This window comes from Neomonachus schauinslandi, chromosome 3 (genome assembly GCF_002201575.2).
Source record: "Neomonachus schauinslandi chromosome 3, ASM220157v2, whole genome shotgun sequence".
NCBI lineage: Eukaryota > Metazoa > Chordata > Mammalia > Carnivora > Phocidae > Neomonachus > Neomonachus schauinslandi.
Window position 1 is genome coordinate 158,426,001 of NC_058405.1, and position 19,053 is coordinate 158,445,053.

General features: G+C 42.6%; 1 protein-coding gene across 3 annotated transcripts in view; it reads left to right on the forward strand.

Annotated features, from left to right (window-relative positions):
* Positions 1–19,053, forward strand: part of SPATS2L (spermatogenesis associated serine rich 2 like) — a 163,422-nt gene that overhangs the window by 137,683 nt on the left and 6,686 nt on the right. For all 3 annotated transcript variants that reach the window (XM_021702865.1, XM_021702863.1, XM_021702864.1), the window contains 3 exons: positions 9,817–9,875; positions 16,062–16,171; positions 18,696–18,798. In XM_021702865.1, coding sequence (XP_021558540.1) covers positions 9,817–9,875; positions 16,062–16,171; positions 18,696–18,798 — 272 coding nt within the window. The remainder of the gene's footprint in view (positions 1–9,816; positions 9,876–16,061; positions 16,172–18,695; positions 18,799–19,053) is intronic.

Sequence of the window (19,053 nt, forward strand, 5' to 3'; positions counted from 1 at the left end):
CATGTGGTTGCCTGTTCGATCTCCTCCAGGATGTTTTCTCATGTAAGGTGGTGTCTTGAGTTACAATCAAAATCTTGTTTAAGGGCGCCTGGGTGGCTCAGTTGGTTAAGCAACTGCCTTCGGCTCAGGTCATGATCCTGGAGTCCCAGGATCGAGTCCCGCATCGGGCTCCCTGCTTGGCAGGGAGTCTGCTTCTCCCTCTGACCCTCCTCCCTCTCATGCTCTCTGTCTCTCATTCTCTCTGTCTCAAATAAATAAATAAAGTCTTTAAAAAAAAAAAATCTTGTTTAAATCCTGGTCATCAGTTTCATAATCTGAATCATTATCAGACCAATCAGTAAATGTGTTTTTTCGTCCTTCTATTTGTTCTGTCTCTTCATCAAATAAAAAATCAAGTTCTTCTTGCTCTTGTTCATCTGAAGGATACAGCTGATCTGATGCCTCTTCAGGTAGAGATGATGATTCCTTCAATTTCACTGGAGATGGACGATGTCTCTTTTTAACTTCTACCCAAGGTTCTGAGTCCAAGTCAGGCAAACTTGTAGACAAACCTCTAGACATTGCTTGAAGATTACTTGTTTCAGTATTTTTCTTTGGGTTCAGTTCTTGGAGAATTTGGGGCAGACTCTGTATGTGAACAAAAGGCTTGGCCTGGTACAAACTCGGGGCAATCCATCAGTTGAGAGAAGAAGAAGTACTTAGTAAAGACAAGAAATTATACTACTAAGTGAAATCCTATGTAGAATTCTAAACGGAGGTATACAAGGAGGGTCGATTTTTCAGCTGAGCTTGTGGTATTGTGAGACTGGTAGAATTTATAGGATTTTGCAACTCTGATACCGTTTTTAAGACTCCAAGAAGAGAAAGAATCCTTGGGGATTTTTTTTTTCAATTAACTATTTGCTTTTTGAGGAACTCCTGGATTTTATAAGTATCGGGAGTCGGTCCTTATGCTAAATCTGCACGTGTCTCATTCCAGAAGTGCACCTCAGACAGTGTGATGAAATATTCATTGACCGTGATTTAAATCACTATAGGATTCCAATATAAAATACGCAACTAAGTCATATTAACATTAACAGATAATATTACCTCAGATAAAAGAAAGAGAAATAAAACGGGCTCAGCCTGATTGGCACATTGAGTGCACTTATTGCATTCGTGGACAGCCAGAGGGCTTTTAATTGCTTTATATTTTGAGTGTGATTCATGCTTAGAGGCACCGCCACTTCCTTTCCCCGATAGTCCCGATTACTAGGCACCTCTTCAAAGGGCTGTGTCCCAACCCCAGTCTACGTGCCGTGGACACGTATGTTGGGTTTTGCCGTGTTTACCAGATAACAGTATGGAAATCAGGAGATGTTTAGAAAGATCAATTTATCACCACTGCTGCATTTGGAAAAGAAGAGTTCCAATTATAAAAAAAAGAAGGCAGGTGGTTGTAAAATCAAATGGAAAAAGGTACAGAGTAGAAGGCGACAGACCAAGGATTCGCAACAAAACTGAAGAATGAAACATAGCCAACTACTTAATAATGAGCATGGAGTGAAACCGGCCACAGGGGCTGTAGAGAAGGGCAGGAGAGACATGTCTGGGGTAGACTTTAGAGGATGTGATCACATGGGAAGGAAAAGGAGTCACACAAATCACATGATACCAGTGACCAGCATACAGGGTACAGGAGAGGGACAAGATGGGAATGGAGGGAAAAAGAACTTTCCCTCTACCCTCCGGGGCTTTGGCTGAGACCCCTGTAATAAGACAGAACAGAAGTTTATTAACGTGTGTACCTCATGTCTACATGGGAGATACCCAGGGAAAAGGGAGGAAGCTCCCGAGGTGGCTCAGAATTCAGAACTACATACCATTTTGACAGGGACAGGGGTGGGGGGATATAGGCCTCTCAGGGGAGAGTAAATGATTCTAGGAAAGATGAATGGGCCCTTAGAAGAACAGACGGGAGGTATGATCATTTGTGACAAAGTGTGTCTGGGTGTGGTGTCACCTTCTGGGCTCCTGTGACAGGAGTCAACAGTCCTACCTGGTTGGCAAAAGTCGCCAGGAGGGGATTTATGACAATTGAGTTCCTTGGAGGCTCTGTCTTTAGTCAGATGAGGGAAGTTTAGATACCGCCTCTCCCTGCATTGGCTGTTTTTCAAGTGCCTGGAGTTCACAATAGTCAGTACACCATACTGCTGTATTTGGGGGGAGGGGGCGTATTCTGCAACCCTTCAGGAAGCAGAGCAGAGAAAGGAGGAACGGGGACTTGGCAGCATGCGAGATCATGGGTGCCATTTGCAGGCACCTGTTGCAGGTGGTAGAAAACCACCGCGGCCTCACCGCCTCTGTGCCTGTCAGCCCAGGACAGAAGCTCTGTTGACGACAGCAGTAGTTGAGAAACGGGTTTTACCCTGGGCCCGGGAATTCCTGGTAACACTTGGGGAGCTGGACTGGAAATGGCACCCATGGTAACAGCATAGTACCCCTTAAACGTCCAATAAAGGGAGTTTCCCTGCCATCCACCTGGTGGGCAGTACAAGCTGCCTCCTCCGTCAGCCCTGGCTCCTCACCTCGGCCCACATGGTGGCCCCTGGACACTGAAGCTGGTACTCCTCTGGGCGTTCACAGGCCTTCCCCCTGATGCCATAGGCAGGAGTGCAGCCCACAGCAGGGGCCATGTTTTTACATTACTCTTTATGCTGTTTGGTACAGGCCACAAAGACTGAAACTTCACCCTCGAGGTCATTGGCATCCTGTCTCCCCAGCCATTGCCACGCTCTCTTTCTGTCTGTCGGGCTGGGGCTGGGGGACAGAGCATGCTCGGCGCCCATCCCGCTGCGGCCTCGGCCCCTCCACTCCACCTGCTTTGTTCTGCTTGGCAGCTGAGGAGCTAAGAAGGCTCTGAACTGAAGCACTTCATCCACAAGAGGGTCCTGAAGCCAAATTGTCTGGGATCAGATGGTCCCGGGCAATTTCTCTCACTGCAGCCTCCCTGAGGCAAACTCACCGAGATGAAATGTGGTCTAGTGTTAACTCTTTAACATCGAATCAGGCTGCCCCGGCAGTTTGATTTCTTGAAATTCCCTTTGAAATTCTGCTTTCATTCCTCAGTACCCACCAGCAGGTTCTGCTCGCCAGCTTATCAACCACTGACAGTCCCGTGGCTGCTCCCTATCCCAGCATCTTTATTTATGAAGGACAGACTCGACGTGGCTCGCCCCAGCTTCAAAAGGAAGTGGTTTTGTCACTCAGTGTCTTAGTCTCCGGGTTTAAAGAAGAATCTTTCCCAGAGCAGAAAATGATAAATCTCTTCTTGCTAAAGTGCCTTTCTGATTCTTTTTATTATTGTTATTATAAGTCCTCTGTAGAAAAGAATCAAGACAGTGGCAACATTTTTATAAAATGACACTTTATCTCTGTGATTAACTATATAATAAACCGTAAAGGCTTTGCCATGGTAATCTCCTCCTTACACCTTATTGCTTTAATAATAAAAGCTTTTTTATGGCAACAGAATAAAATTTTACTATCCAGACAGTTTAGGTAAAATGAGAAGATGTGTTTTTGGAAGGATAGAGGGCATATCTGAAACATGTGAGGTCAGCATAGGTTTTATGTGAGCTCGGTTTATGTAGAACATTTTCGATGTGTCTTAAGTCTGGTGCCCTCCGGAGGACTTTATCCAACTATTTAAAGAATGTCTAGTGGGGGTCACCTGGGTGGTTCAGTTGGTTGAGCCTCAGACTCTTGATTTTGGCTCAGGTCTGGATCTCGGGGTCCTGAGATAGAGCCCCACGTGTTCAGCAGGAAGCTGGCTTGTCCCTCTCCCTCCCCCTTTGCCCCTCCCCCTCTGGCCCTCTCCCCCTGCTCCTGCGCATGCTTTCTCTAGCTCTCAAATAAGTAAATAAATAACCTTAAATTTTAAAAAAAGAGAAACTTATAGTGGTCAGCGAAAGAGTAGATAAAGAGTTCTGTATTTCTGTCAAGTACAGAGGATTACTGTTTCAAAGCAAAAATGTTCAAAACCAAGAATTGCTGATGATCAGTGGGGGAAAACACAAATTTCAATAATTTATTGCCACCCTAGTTTGCGTGCAGAATCATCAACTACCTGTTTTGATTCTGAGCCAAACCCTATGTGGTTTGGTGATTACCATTGCACTTTTATTCATAAGCTTATGTCTCAAATGATTAGATTCCATCAGTGGCAGAAATTATATAAATTTTTGCTTAAACACGATTTATATGCAAGCACTACAGTATACCAATTAAGAAGTGTCATTATTGTTATCCCACAGAAAAATGAATACGTTGTCTCCCCTGCACGTCACTATTGAGCAGTTTCTTTTTCTTCTTTTTATGTTTCAAGTTTTCATTTAAATTCTAGTTAGTTGACATATAGTGTAATATTGGTTTCAGGAGAATTTAGTGATTCATCACTTACGTATAACACCGAGTGCTCCTCACAAGTGCCCATCACCCACTTAGCCCATCCCCCCGTCCAGCTCCCCTCCAGCAACCCTCAGTTTGTTCTCTATAGTTAAGAGTCTCTTATGGTTTGTTTCCCCTTCTCTTTTTTTTTTTCCTCTTCCTCTATGGTCGTCTGTTTTGTTTCTTAAATTCCACATATGAGTGAAATCATATGGTACTTGTCTTTCTCTGCCTAACTTATTTCGGTTAGCATTATACTCTGTAGCTCCATCCATGTTGTTGCAAATGGTAAGATTTCATTCTTTTTGATGGCTGGATAATATTCCATATATATATATATATATATATATGGAATATATACACACACACCATATCTCTTTATCCATTCATCCCTCAATGGACATTTGGGGTCTTTCCATAATTTGGCTATCGTTACTATTGAGCAGTTTCTTGTTGAGCAACCTGCAATAGTCTCAGACCATTAAGTTGAACAGAAGTTTTTTAAAACTCAGGGTTTCCCTGAAAAAGTGATGATTTAGTGGAGACCTGAAGGAAGACTCACAGTTAATGAAAGAAGAAAGGCAGGGCTGGGGAGGAGGGTTGTCTTCCAGCAGAGAGAAGGGCATGTGCTAAGGCCCTGTGGTGAAGAGAGAGTAGAGCTCATACCTTCTGGAGTTTCATGAAGCTTAAACAAGGTCATTGCAATAAGGTGCCGGTGCTCTACCTAATGTGCCTAGCACACAGTAAGCACTCAGGATGTGTTAGTTATGATCAGCTCTCATTTTGAAGCAACTCAGGGCTGACATCTGTCTGCACAGGTGTCCCTAAAAAGCAAACACGTGACCTTTAAGCTCCTCAGTAGGAATGTGGTCTGCGACACTGCCTGTGATTTCTCCTTGCCTTTTCAATTCTCTGATGTCATTCCTCTCAAGACTTCCTGCCCTCCATATCTGCTAACTCCTCCATCCCAGGGTTTTGCCCAGCACCTTCTGTCCTTGCCAGCCTGCAGAGTTTTTCATGAGGTGCACTCAGTGTATGTATCTGCCCCAGGACCTCTAAGAAGATCCAGTAGGACTTAACGCGCATGGAGCTGACGAACGTGCTCGTGGAGCTGGTTGTGAGACCAGGCCTTGGAAGGTCTTAGATGCAGTCTTTCCTCTTTGACCCCTCCTTTGGTCTGGCTCCTCACTGTCTGACCTTTACTAGTACCTCCTCTTCATCCTCTGTATCTACTTCCCACAGTATTCTTCCCTTCCACAGTCCTGCCGCTTTGAAAGTGAAGCCCAAAGAAACCCTCAGGTGTACCTTCTTGAGATTCCGGAGGGAGGCTCGGAGGGAGCTGCTTCAGGCTGGCACTGAACCCTGGTTTGCAGTCAGTTCATCGGTTCTGCGCAGGGTCCGGACTCAGCAGAGATCCCTGGCTTGCCTTTATGCACTCGAGTTTTGAAAGTAGTCGTACATAGCCGTGCTTGCATTACTAAGACTCTTGAGTACAATCTTTACTTGAAATACCCAGAGGAATGGAAGCATGGTTTGATGCCGACTTCACAGGCTCCTTCACATCCTCAAGTGGGCAGATTAACAATTTATTGTGAAAACCTTCATCCCTCCTGTTGCTCGCCCGGAAGGCCTAAAACTAACCACTGTATGAATATCCAGCTTTGTTGAGGATGTGTTGGACCTGGGGATATGTATTATACCCCAAATGTCCATCTTGTAAACTCTCTGGGCACATAATTATGTGAACAAATTTAATCACAAGAATTTATCCCGATCTTGCAGCTGGTAAAGAAATTAGCAAAGGCCCCTTCCTCCACCATTCTCCCCTCCCAACACACACACAGGGTGCAGGGCTCCCAGCCTCCAGGCTCTGGGCCTTGTTTGGGAACTGGGTGGGTAGGAGGACTATGGGAGGCTGCCACTCGGGAAGGCTGACCACACCCACTCTTGTATCCTGTGCATGAATTTCCTTTAGCTACGTACCTTACATGCTTTCAGGTCCCAGAGACTCTAATTAGAAGCCTACCAGTTGTTTGGGGGCGGGGGGGGGAGTTTCTTCTTGCCATCATCATTTTCTCCCCTGTCTGGTTTTTCGCTTTTTCCCCAGTAAGTTCGGCAGGTCCTCTCGCCTTTGTCTCACCCTGCACAGTTCCCAGCCTTCATGCTGACTCCTCCCTCTCTCTTCTGCCTCTCTTTCTATAAGGGATAAAAATTCAAAACATGTCCTCACACAGAGTAGCTGAAACGTATTGTTGTAATTGGGGCTTCTGACTCCAGATTTCTAGGTTCTCACCTTATCTCTAACAGCTCATCAATTAGCCTCATTTTCCTAAACTAACATAGAACTGCCCTCTCTGGGAGGGTTGTTAAACACAAAAACAAAAAATTGCTTGGCCCCTATTGGCTACATGTGTGAACTTGACAGAGAAGGTAAATATACCTCCTAATCACAGAGGCACAAGCATGACTTAACTCAGCATTTCATATGATTAAGAAACATATGCTGGTTTATGAATAGATGGTTTCTGGAAAGAAATGCAAGAAGCTGGTGATAGTGGACACCTCCAGGGAAGGGAGCCAAATACACTGCAACAGAGATGGGATAAAGACTTCCTTCTTTTGTATTTCCTATATTTAAAACACACTGACATCAAAAAAAAAAAAAAAAAACCACATTGACATCATACCTATTTAATGCCAATAAATAAGGTACAGGTCTCCTGATGTGCTGTCACACCAAAGTGATCATATCCAGTGACCTTAAGCCATATGCGTCATGGGGACAGTTGATATCTGCACTTGATGGATTAGGCTTAGTGCCCAGTTCTGGAGAGTTTGCCATTCACTGGACACGTCAGTTCTTTCCATTAGGATTTCCTGGTTGGAACGAGCTGAGTGTCTCAGTGCACAGTACTGACTCTCCCAGGTGTTCAGGTTCCATCATCTGGATGCTCCTATAGACATAGCCCAAAGATTCTTACCCTGATGAATATTACAAAATACTCCTCTTAAGAGGAAAGAAATTTTCAATACACTTTAAGTTTTTAGAAGTACACCTGATGGAGGAAAAGAAAGTACATCTGTTGGAACAGAGAGGTAATAACTATGGATGCTTGCTGCCGTGTATGGAAGCACGTTAATTATGAGTTCATAAACTACAAACAAGCAAAAAAATCTCATTGGTTACTTTGGAGGGATGCTAAGGAACCAATTATCGTTTTGAAAACGGATTTACCAGCATTTATCCTGCTTACCTATGTAAATTGTACTCTACATATTAACCCAAATAGTTGATAAGGGTAAGTTTCTCTTTGTGGAAGACTTCAAAGTAAATAAATGAAGAAGGAGTAATAGAATTTGAATATCCCCATTCTTCTTAAAACCCTATTTAACTAGGCAACCATCATCAATGACTGCTAATAATCATAAAAAATAGAGGTGTCCTTTGTATGTCCTATAAATTTGAATGCATTCAGGTTTGATTTTTTTTCTAAGAGGAATATTTATAACTGTGTTGTGTCATTATATGTCTGTTGATGGAAGTAGATAACATAAGGTATCCTTCCTGAAATAAAAACAAATCTGAATCTAATCAGATTTTTATATCTCATAACAAATTCATAGGAAAATTAAAAGAATGAGTTAAGTAATACCATGAAGATGCAGTCAGCAAAACTCAGACCTTGGACAACTTAATAGGACAAACAACCTGGTTTCTTCAGTAAATGAGTTGCAAAGGCGGGTAAGAGATGAAAAGAGATTTCATAGACAATCAACCAATTGCAGTGGATGGTACTTATTTAGATCCTGGTTCAAACAAATTGTTAAAAAATATGTATGGGAAACAAGACAGAGGATCATAGGGGAAGGGAGGGGAAAAAATGAAACAAGTCAAAACCAGAGGGGGAGACAAACCATAAGAGACTCTTTATCTCAGGAAACAAACTGAGGGTTGCTGGAGTGGAGGGGGGTGGGAGGGATGGGGTGGCTGGACGATGGACATTGGGGGAGGGTATGTGCTATGGTGAGCGCTGTGAATTGTGTAAGACTGATGAATCACAGACCTGTACCTCTGAAACAAATAATACATTATATGTTAATAAAAAATTTTAAAAAATATGTATGGGACAATTAGGGAAATTTGAACACTGAATAGATACCAGATAACATTAAATTATTGTTAATGTTTTTAGGTATTCTAGTAATACTGTGGTTATAATCCCAAAAGTCCTTATCTTTTTGAGATATATATTGAAATAGTTATGGTTGAAATAAAAATTTAAGAACACCTCACATCTATGTTTATATATACCTAAAAATCTGTTCAAGGATATACAGCTGACCCTTGAGCAGTGGAGGGGAGGGGACTGGGGTGCCCACCCCCCCGCGCAGCCTAAAGTCTGCATATAACTTTTGACTCCCCCAAAACTTAACTTATAGCCTCCTACTGACCAGAAGCCTTACTGATACCATAAAGGGTCGATTAACACACATTTTGTTTGTTGTATGTATTATATAGTGTGTTCTTACAATAAAGGAAGCTAGAGAAGTGAAAATGTTATTAAGAAAATCATAAAGACAATACATTTATGGTACTGTATTGTGTTTACCCAAAAAAATGCGTATAAGAGGACGTGCACCGTTCAAGGTATTGTTCGAGAGTCACCCGGATAAAGGAATTCTGATGCTGTGTTCGTTGTGAGGGGAACTAGGAGTCAGGATGGGAGAGAAGTGAACTTTTGGGCAGATCATTATTTACTTTATGAAGGTTACACTTTTTCAAAGAACTAACCAAAAAAGTAATATAGTGGGGGGAAAAAAAGTTAATTTGAAGTTGGAATGCTTCTTTGGGGGAACGAGAAGGCATAGACTCATATTATAGAACACATGGATGGATTGACCCAGGCCCTATTTCCCAAAGTAGGTCCCGGGGCCACCTGCACCAGAGATGGGCCCACCTCCCTGCCCCCCAGCCAGTGTCTGGGGGAGCGAGGCACAGAGGCATTTGTGACCCACAGCCCTTGATCACCTGAGTGCCGGCTTTTCAAATACTCTTCATATAGTGGTGGAACTTTGGAATCCACAGGGCAAAAATACTCCCAAACTTAAATTCAAAGCAGCACAATTCTGAAAGGCTTTTTTTTTTAGATTTGCTGACAGTGATTTAATCAGCAGATGTCACTGTGCAATACTTGGGAGCATCCCTTCCGTGTAGCCTCATTTTTGGAAAGGCAGAGGGTGCTGCTGGCATTGTAACATAGAAATATTTATGGCAATTCTGTATTTTGTTTAATGACAATAATTTTTCTTTTGCTTCCAGTGCTTATTAAAAGTTTCTCTTTGATTAAGCATTCTTTGCTTTTGTTTTTGTTTTTCCCTTCCCAGCATCATTGACAAAGAAGTTTCATTAATGGCAGAAATGGATAAAGTTAAAGAAGAAGCCAGTAAGTAACACATGGTTGTTCGGTTAGGAGCCTCCTGGTCAGAAGCAACCCATAGGTCGACTGGCAGTGATATGGACTCTGAGTGAGGTCCTAAAATTCACACCGAAATCCTGGCTCATGAGCTCTGTGACCTCAGGCAAGTCACTTAGCCCCTGGAAACCTTGGGAGCCTCACGTGGCCCGAGGATAGAAGTAGCAGGCCCCACTGAGCGCACAGCAGAGCGGGTACTCAGCAAAGAATAGGTGTCAACTGAGTTATTGAAAATTGGGGGCATATAAAGGGTTACTTATAGTTAACGGGGTTTAAAATGACATTGAGTTTAGAATTAAATTTATAAAACATCAGTTGTATGCTTTCACAACTTACGTATCTTGCTATGTTACTCATACGATCCTTTTCACTTGTTCTTTCTTAGGTTCAACTAACTCAAGTTTAACAAATTACATTCCCTTAAAAAAAACAGTCCATTTGAAACTTTACTTAAAATCCCTTTAACATTTTGAATCACATCTATAAATTTAACGCGTCTGATTTTTTTTTCCGAGCGCTTCAGATGCCTGACAAGGCAAACTCACCAGCCTAAGAGCAACATGTTCCAAGCTTTTAAGCAGCTCTTATAAGATTAATAATTCAAACTTAGAGATGTACTAAGTGAAGTTTTCTTAAAACACTCCCGATTCTGTTTACAAATTCAGTCAAATCTGCTGACAGCTGCCAACTTAACACCTCAAAAGAAAATCAATTACATGTTTTAAGTTGAAATCACAAATGAGACTGTTTAATGTCCCAAATACCCTGTTTAAATAATAAACACCCTCAGACAATCTTAAAATATTAGTATACCCTGGGTTGGATTTACTGTATTATCTTTAAACTTATTTTTGGTTCTAAATTTGTCCAGCGGTCGTAAAGCTATTCAACAGATAGTAGGACAGATTTAAACTCTCTCGAATAGGCTGGGGTTCATGGGTGGAACATTGTACGTGAGACCAGATTGCCCCGTCAGCTGCAACACCAGGCCACAGCGGGGCTGCTGAGCCCTCTCTTAGGATCAAATGCAGTCTGCTGTCGCTGTCGTTGACGGAACCTTCCCTAAGACCATATTTTTCAGCTGGGATCTAGTCTTAAAATTCTTATCTCCTGCGCATTTTAAATTCTCCATCCTCACCCAGATTTTATCTCATTAATTGGATGAATGGCAGTCTGCACCCCAACCAGCTAATTCCTTCCCCTTTGACCACTGTGCCTTTCTTTTTACCAGAACGAAGGATCGACCAGATTCTTCATTCTTTTTCTATTTTTCTTGCCTGGCCCTTGGCTGTAATTCAGTAGTCACTTTATGAAAAATAGCGATCGGTATTTTTGTTACACAAATTTTTTAAATGACTTTAAGCAATGTGTGAGAACCTCAGATTCAGCAAGTTTTATTAAATAAAATGAAACGTGATTCAGGGTTCGGCTGTGGAATATTTAGGTAGTTACACAATCCCTCTGTCTGTGAAATTATTGTATTCTTACGAAGTTTGTTGATTCCTTCAGAAAAGTTGCTTACCACATGATCTGGGCTTTTCCCTGTTTCTCAGGTGTAGCTTATTCTTTGTTGTCAGTTTCATGTCCTGCTGATAAAAATGTTAACAGCCAACACAGACACAAGAGTGTCTCTGGTACCAAAATGTAAAGTTACCAGCACATCACTTCCTAAAAGGTTATCAATAGACCTCAGATCTCACATGCTCATTCTATCTTCTTGAGACAATAATATTAGGTGCCAAGACCTGTGGGATTTGGAGCATCTCTGGAGAGCATCCCCATTTTTAAAATCCACTCAATCAATAAACACGTACTGTGTGCTTGCTTATGTGTTACCAACTGTCTCAAACTGGGTTAAACAGCGAACAGCACACTTTGGGACCTGCACACAGGGAGCTTTAGCCTAGCTGAAAGGGCGAGATTGGTCTGCCTAACCTCAGTCATTGGTCCACGGCTCCTGGTTTTAGAACTGCCCAGAGCCCCAGGGAAGCCGTTTTGCATGCACTGGGGGCTAGCAGGACTGAATTCAAATCCAAGTTCCACCCATTTACCAGCTGTGTGACCTTGACCCATTTTGTTAAACTTCTCAAAGTCCAAGGTTACTTATCAGAAGAGGGGGAATAAGAATAGTATCTATCTCAAATGGTTATTGTAAAGATAGAAGGTGGAAATATATGCCAGGCTCTTAGGCAGTGCCTGACACAGTATGTGTACAAAAAGGGAAAAGCACTCACCTGCGAAGGGGTCAGTCCAGCCTCCTCTGTCAGAGGACCGCCAGAAAATGGAGGCCAAAGGAGCTATGCAGCATCTCTCAGGTGACACAGGCGTGTGTCTCCACAGGTAGAAAGAGCCACTGAATTTCCCTCCACTAAGAATTTCCAACCACCATCTTGAGCGTGCTCATCTATGATCTCCAGAGTACATTCCACATTTTCTATTTGCTGTACATGTTACAGACCTATTTCCTCAATTATAACATAAGCTCCTCTGTCTGTCACGGCACCTAACATAGTGCCGAGAAGACTGTAGGTACTTCATAATATTTGTTAAATGAATTATTGTAATTAACTCAGTGTCTGTAGGCTGTGGGATCCAATATTAGTAATTGCAAAAAAAAAAAAAAAGGAAGTATATTCTAGATGAACATATCTCACTTTATTAATGTGTGAGGTTAGCATTTTTTAGTGTATGATACTAAACACGTCACGTAGGTTATTTCATTTAGTTCCACAATAACCCTACAAGGTAATATGATTATTACGTTGACAGATGAAGAAACAAAGCATGTTGCAGTGCTATGGTCTCAGACTCTGTTTGAGGGAACTGAAGGCCAAAATAGGTGTGTTCTTGGAGTATCAAATTTATTGAAGATATGGGAAGAAAACATAGTAACAGAAACGCAGATATGTTGTGAGGTAAAATGCAGAGCTCACAAGCATAAAAAGGATTTCAAAGAATCTTTGTGCTTGAAACAAGCTTTGTGTCCCAGCTCCTCCCCCCAGGATTTCAAGTCCACCCTCTGCTAAGGAGTATTATTTGAGAAGCCCTAAAATTTTCCATGGTTCTTGCAACACGAGCAAGCTTCCAATGTGTTCCAAAAACTTGAAGGAATTTCAAAATCCTATTGAGAAAATGGATTTCAGCATACCAGATACTGTTTATAAAAGTAGCTCAATAATATTAATGAAGTCCTGAATGCAGTGAAAATGAAAGCTGTATGAAACTGTCTCCCTCTACAGATTTCCAAAAGGATGGTGCTTTCAAAACATAACTTATTATTCTGTTTTAAATTTTAGGATCAATGAATCTTAGGATCTGATCTGGTTTTGTTTTTGCTTTTTGTTTCTGTGATTGATGTTTTTGAGGTGAAAATGTTAGTGTCCCCACAGAATATTGGCTTTAGAGCTCCAGTTTTAAGGCTTTTTCATAATGAAAGGCTTTGAAATGTTAATGTGACTATATGTAAAACTCATCCCAGTGCTTGCTGATGCAAAAGTATTCATTTTCATGCACATTTGCATGAGGGTAAACTCAGAATTTATTGGTGATCTTGCACCTGCATTCCTATTTTAGGGCCCATTTATATCTATTTCTACAAAATCTTTTGTGTGAATGCCCAAGTTCTTCTCAAAAAGTACAATTATCCCTAATTGTTACCAGTCCCACAAATGATCCATTAAGAAAAGTCAGATCTGTTTAACTGAGTAGTCATTCATGGTCTGCTGACCCCTTTACTATCTGCTCACCAAGTCTAGGCCTTCGGAATTTCTTTTTTATGTTTGCAAGAGCAAAGTACTTTGTTTCAGCTTCCTGCTCAAGAATCATTTATTCATCCTGCAGACTTTAGTCCCGTTCCTATGTTGAATTATAATGGCAAACATATAATCAAAGGTATAAGTGCTAAATATGCTTCAGTGGTCCTTCTAGAAAAGGAACTTCTGTCCTTCTTTGTGTATTCCTTTTTTTTAAAAAAAGATCTATTTATTTGAGAGAGAGAGAGAGAGAGAGAGAGCATGGAGAGGAAGGGCAGAGGGAGAGGGAGAGTCTTAAGCAGACCCTGTGCCAAGCGCAGAGCCCGACACGGGGCTCCATCTCACAACCCTGAGATGATGACCTGAGCCAAAACCAAGAGTCAGACACTCACCCGACTGCTCCACCTAGGCGCCTGGCATATTCCTTTTAAATAATGGACTGACGCATTCATTCAGTCCTCATTCAGCAAACGTACATATTGGGCACCCACTTTGTACCAGGCCGTAGGCATTGTGGACACAAAGAACTTTAACACAAAGAACTCTGCCATGATTGGAGTTGCCTACAGGGGCCAGGCTGGAAACATTAATGAGCCGAGCAGGGCAGGGAGTGACCATGGCACTCTGGGTGCCATGCTCCATCCATGAAGGGCAACAACTCAGGGGTAGCCAGTTGTTGCCACATGGGACTGTTGGCCAACTGTGGCCAGAAATTCCAGTATTTTAAGAGAAGCCAGAAATCCAGCTTCCGAGTGGAATCTCCTAATTTTCAAATGTGGACAATTAATTTGTAAAAGTAGTATGTGGACCAAACAAAACGTATGTACTCTATGGCCACACGTGATAATAGGCCAGCTTTTTGTGACCTCTTATCTGGCTGGGTAGCTGGGACATCATTCAGTAATATAGTGTCTGTGTTCAGATGGAGATTCTTTTCACAACCATCATGGGACACGTTTTCCACCAGCCCCTCTGTATTCTGTAAGACGAAGGCACAAAGCAGCCTCTGCTCAGCTACAAGGAATTGTAAATGGGAGGCAAGGGGAGTCCTGGTAAATAATCAAAGCATGATTAGAGTAGTTTAGTAAACAGTTAGGCTTTATGAGTCATAGATTACTTATTCTGTTGACATCTCAACATTGGTATCAGCATAGAAAGATGATGTTTCTCAGCCTGTCTGCAGAATGGTTTATAGTGTGCAGGAAATCTTAACTCTTGATTGCTTTTGAACTTTTTTTGGGGGGGGGAGGTTTGAAGTGACTGTTTTTGACATTTATAAATTAAGAACCCTTACAGTCAGAAATCATTGTTTAGCTCTGCATGTGTGCTGTGAATCTGGTCTAATAAAGCAATTGACCTTTGTTCAGCCAAGAAAGGAATGTGAATCCAACATGCATAGCATCTTCGTTGGATGGACTGGTTTTTTCTCATAACTCAAAATGCTGTCCAAAAGAAATGAAGGCAGGTCATATGTGACTTAAAATTAGAGAACAAAAAGCTATCTTTTGGAAGATGAAATTTCATATTTAAATCTCACTGTATGTGTTAGTATTGCTTTTGAGCTTTATGATCTTTTGGGAAACACACACGCACACAAATTCACCTGTGGACTACTACATTTGCTTGAACCTTTAGGTCATCAGACAGACGTGTGAAATGTGGCACCAGAAAACTCCCTGGTGTCTTCTCTGCATGTGCAGATGCTAAAGAGTATACACAAATCCAGTCCAAGCGGGCTTTGACTCACCCTTGAAATTTTTCCATGGGGGACACTTAAAACAAAGACAAGGCACTCTGGTCTGGAACTTCTCTTTGGTTGCAAAAATGGAAACAGATCTGCAGAGTATCAAAAGCAGAGGCATTTTTTAGCCCACAAAAAGCTAATAAAGTAAAAATTTTATGTCATATTCCAGTAACACAGCTAGTTGCTCTAAATGAGTAAGTGTTAAAGTTCAGAGGGTCTGATGCTGTTAGAATTTAATAGTACAGCACATACAGAAGAGTGGTCTTTGCTTGGCGGACTCCCTATCTTTGCGATATCATTCAGACAGGATTTTACCAAGCGTCTTTTTTTTGGTGATACTTGTTTGGAGTAATGCACAAGTTGAAAAGTCCAAATTAAGGAAATGAGATCAGACGCCAGTGAGGAAAACAAAAAAGACTGGGTGTACGGTGAATCCGAAGGGACTGTGTTTGATTTGGGGATTGGTGGATAAGGACATACAGAAGCGAGTGATCGGTCATGAGCACCGAGGGCAAACCCGCCTCAGTAACCAACTTGGAAAACATAGTCGTGGTCCAACAGAGCGATCAGTGTGTGGAGGGAGAACCGATTCCAAGAAATTAGGTCATTTAATATGTTTAGATCTCTGGCCCTAACGTATTATTCTTTCTTATTTGGCAGTGGAGATCCTGACTGCTCGTCAGAAGAAAGCAGAAGAACTAAAGAGACTGACCGATCTGGCCAGTCAGATGGCAGAGATGCAGCTGGCTGAACTCAGGGCAGAAATTAAGGTCAGTTCTAAAATATCACAGCCTGAACCCTGAGCCAGAGATCTGAGCCCCATTCTGTTTGTTTTGCATCCATAGAGTGCTGCTCTCTGAGGATCTAACATCATGCACCCAGCTCTCTCTTTCACAGTGTTGAACTAGAGAATACAGAAGGGCGAAGAACCAACTAATCACTGTACTTAAGGATACTATGGTTTGAAGGGATATATTATTACAGAGGAGAAGAATGAGCTATTTTCTTACTCAGTGGAGACTGACCCAAATAAACTGTATTCAACCATGTATTATAGCTGGAATGGGGGATATTATTTTCACCATATGTAATGTAGGTGTATGTATATAAACACTCGTACATGTGAACACACAGTGAGTATGAACCTAGTAGAACAGTAAGGATTCTAAAGCTAGCACAATATACAGCGACTTCTTTCCGGTACCCTTTTCTAGCTGACTTGCCCTTTTATTAAGAATACCACCCACAGATATGTATTTATTGGATCTCTACAGTTGCAAGCAATAGAAGCTGACCCTGGCTAACCTCAAGAACAAGTGGAATTTGAACGAATATGAGTGTAGCTCACCAAAGTGATCTGAAGACTCCAGGCTACACTTAGGCAGAAACCCAGGCAGCCACCTGGGGAACATAGACAGATGTAATTCCCAGACTCTCTTCAGGGCACCATTAGAATGGGGGACCTTCAGATGTCATCTCCCTTTGTGCCACCCCACCCGAGTCACATCCCAAAGAAGGAGATTCTGATTGGCCTTCACTTGGATCATAGACACCATTGGGCCAAGGGAGGCCTTGACTAACAGACCCACCAATACTGGATCTTTGAAACTGCATTGGGATACAGTTATTAGAAAAAGAAATGGTTACCAGAAGGGCAAAAACAAGTATCTACGACAAAACAGGGAGTTACAGTTTATACATTTTCCCTTATCCTCTTCTTTTTCCCCAGTACACTAAACATACAGACATATACACACACGCTCAGTGTCTACCCAGCTTCTAGGGTCTAGAGCGCTTTCAGGACACAGTTGCTACTTGCTTTCTAAGTAGGACTGTCTGCTCATCCAGGCATAAAAGTGGTTGGGTGTGGTCGAAAGTGGCAAGTAACTTCAGTCCCCTCTGCCCTGGTTAGGCATGAAAGGGAGCCCCTTGGGGATAAGGACCTCCTCTGAGGATCCTGAGAAGTCCTAATGGTCTTTCCCTTCTCATCTGGTCTTTGTTGCTGCCAGCCAGTCCCTTGCAATGTCCTCCTGCCTGGTCTTTCTGCCTCCCCTGTCTCCCTCCAGCCTGGTCATCCACCCTAAGGCCAGAGTCATAGTCCAGAGCAGATCTGATCTCCCCCAGTATGGCCTACCCTTCCCCTCAGAATAGAATCCACAACTGGACTCCGTTATATATGTTCCAACCTCCGTGCCCCGCCTGGCTAGAACATCAAGTGAGGAATATGAAGTTGCCCGCTTCCGGGTCTGTTGACATCTGCTCATTCTCCAAGCTTCCTTCCTGCCTATTCAGACCCCACTCATCATAAGATGGTTAATGACGCAGGCTTTGGAGTGAAACAGTCCAGCTCCTTGGGGAAATTACTCTCCAATCAGATTCCTAGAACCTCAATTCCCCCTCTATAAAGTAGAGATAATGACAGTACTGACTTCATAATACTGTGATCAGATGAAAATGAGATTATCTGTTAAGAATTTGGTCCACGTCTGGTAAGTGATCAATATATATTTCTTTAATGTTCCAGCACGAATGCTCCTTCTCACATAACACTTTCTCTAGTCCCCTTAGTAGGAAATAATTCTTCCCCTTTTATATTCCTCAAGCACCTACCACATTCTACCTTATATTGTGTTTAGTGGTATCCATTTCCCCTGCTGTGCGGTAAACTCCGTAGCAAATTCAGGACGGACCGAGTCATAGTTATTTCTGTATTTCTCACTCTGTCATCTACACACAGATCTTAATTTTCAATGAAAAATAATCTCTGTTCCACTTCCTTTAACAGCACTTGAAATTCCTCCATTCAAGATCATGTTTTCCAGTTACTAAAGGCTTTTTGGGCGTTTCTGCTTCCCTATTAGGATCGGGAAGGGTAACACATCTTCTTTCGAGGGGGTAATACCTTAGCAAGCCATTGCCATTGGCCAAATTAGGAAGACTGCCAGAATGCAACCCCAAAATCTGTAACAGGACAGAACATGCTAGAAGGAGGTAGAGGGGTGCCCAAGGTTAAGCAAGTGAGTCCAGACACACATTTTGCCCGATCACAGTTTTCTCCAGGTCTTGGGCAGGGGAAAGACAAGCCCCTCACATATTCCCAGAAGGAGAAGGTGATCGTGCTCCAGGCAGGTCAAACCAGGCCCGATTTAACAGCCACACAGGGGACAGAGCGGGCATGACTGGGCTCCTGCTTAGCAGGGTCAGTGGCACCGAAGAGCAGAGTGAATGGATCTGCTGTGTGCCTCAGTCACTCCCGTAACCGTGGGGCTCCTGTTTCACTTCTCTTTCCTGCAGCACTTTGTCAGCGAGCGTAAATATGATGAAGAGCTCGGGAAAGCTGCCCGGTTCTCCTGTGACATTGAACAGCTAAAGGCCCAAATCATGCTCTGCGGAGAAAGTGAGTTTTGCATACTTGCTAAATAATTCTGTGTGAGTAAGCTCGGTGCTATTTGGAGTTGACATGGGAAACGTCAGGTGTGCGGTCCCCCAGCGGGGCTAAAGCGAAGTCTGAAGAGATTTAATGATCTAAGGTCACGACACAAGTCACTAGAAATGTCAAGATTTGAACTTAGAGTCTTCAAATGCCACTGCCCATCGGTAAATCCCCAGGATTTATGAAGCAGAACAGAACTGGTCAACTAGTCTGTATCTT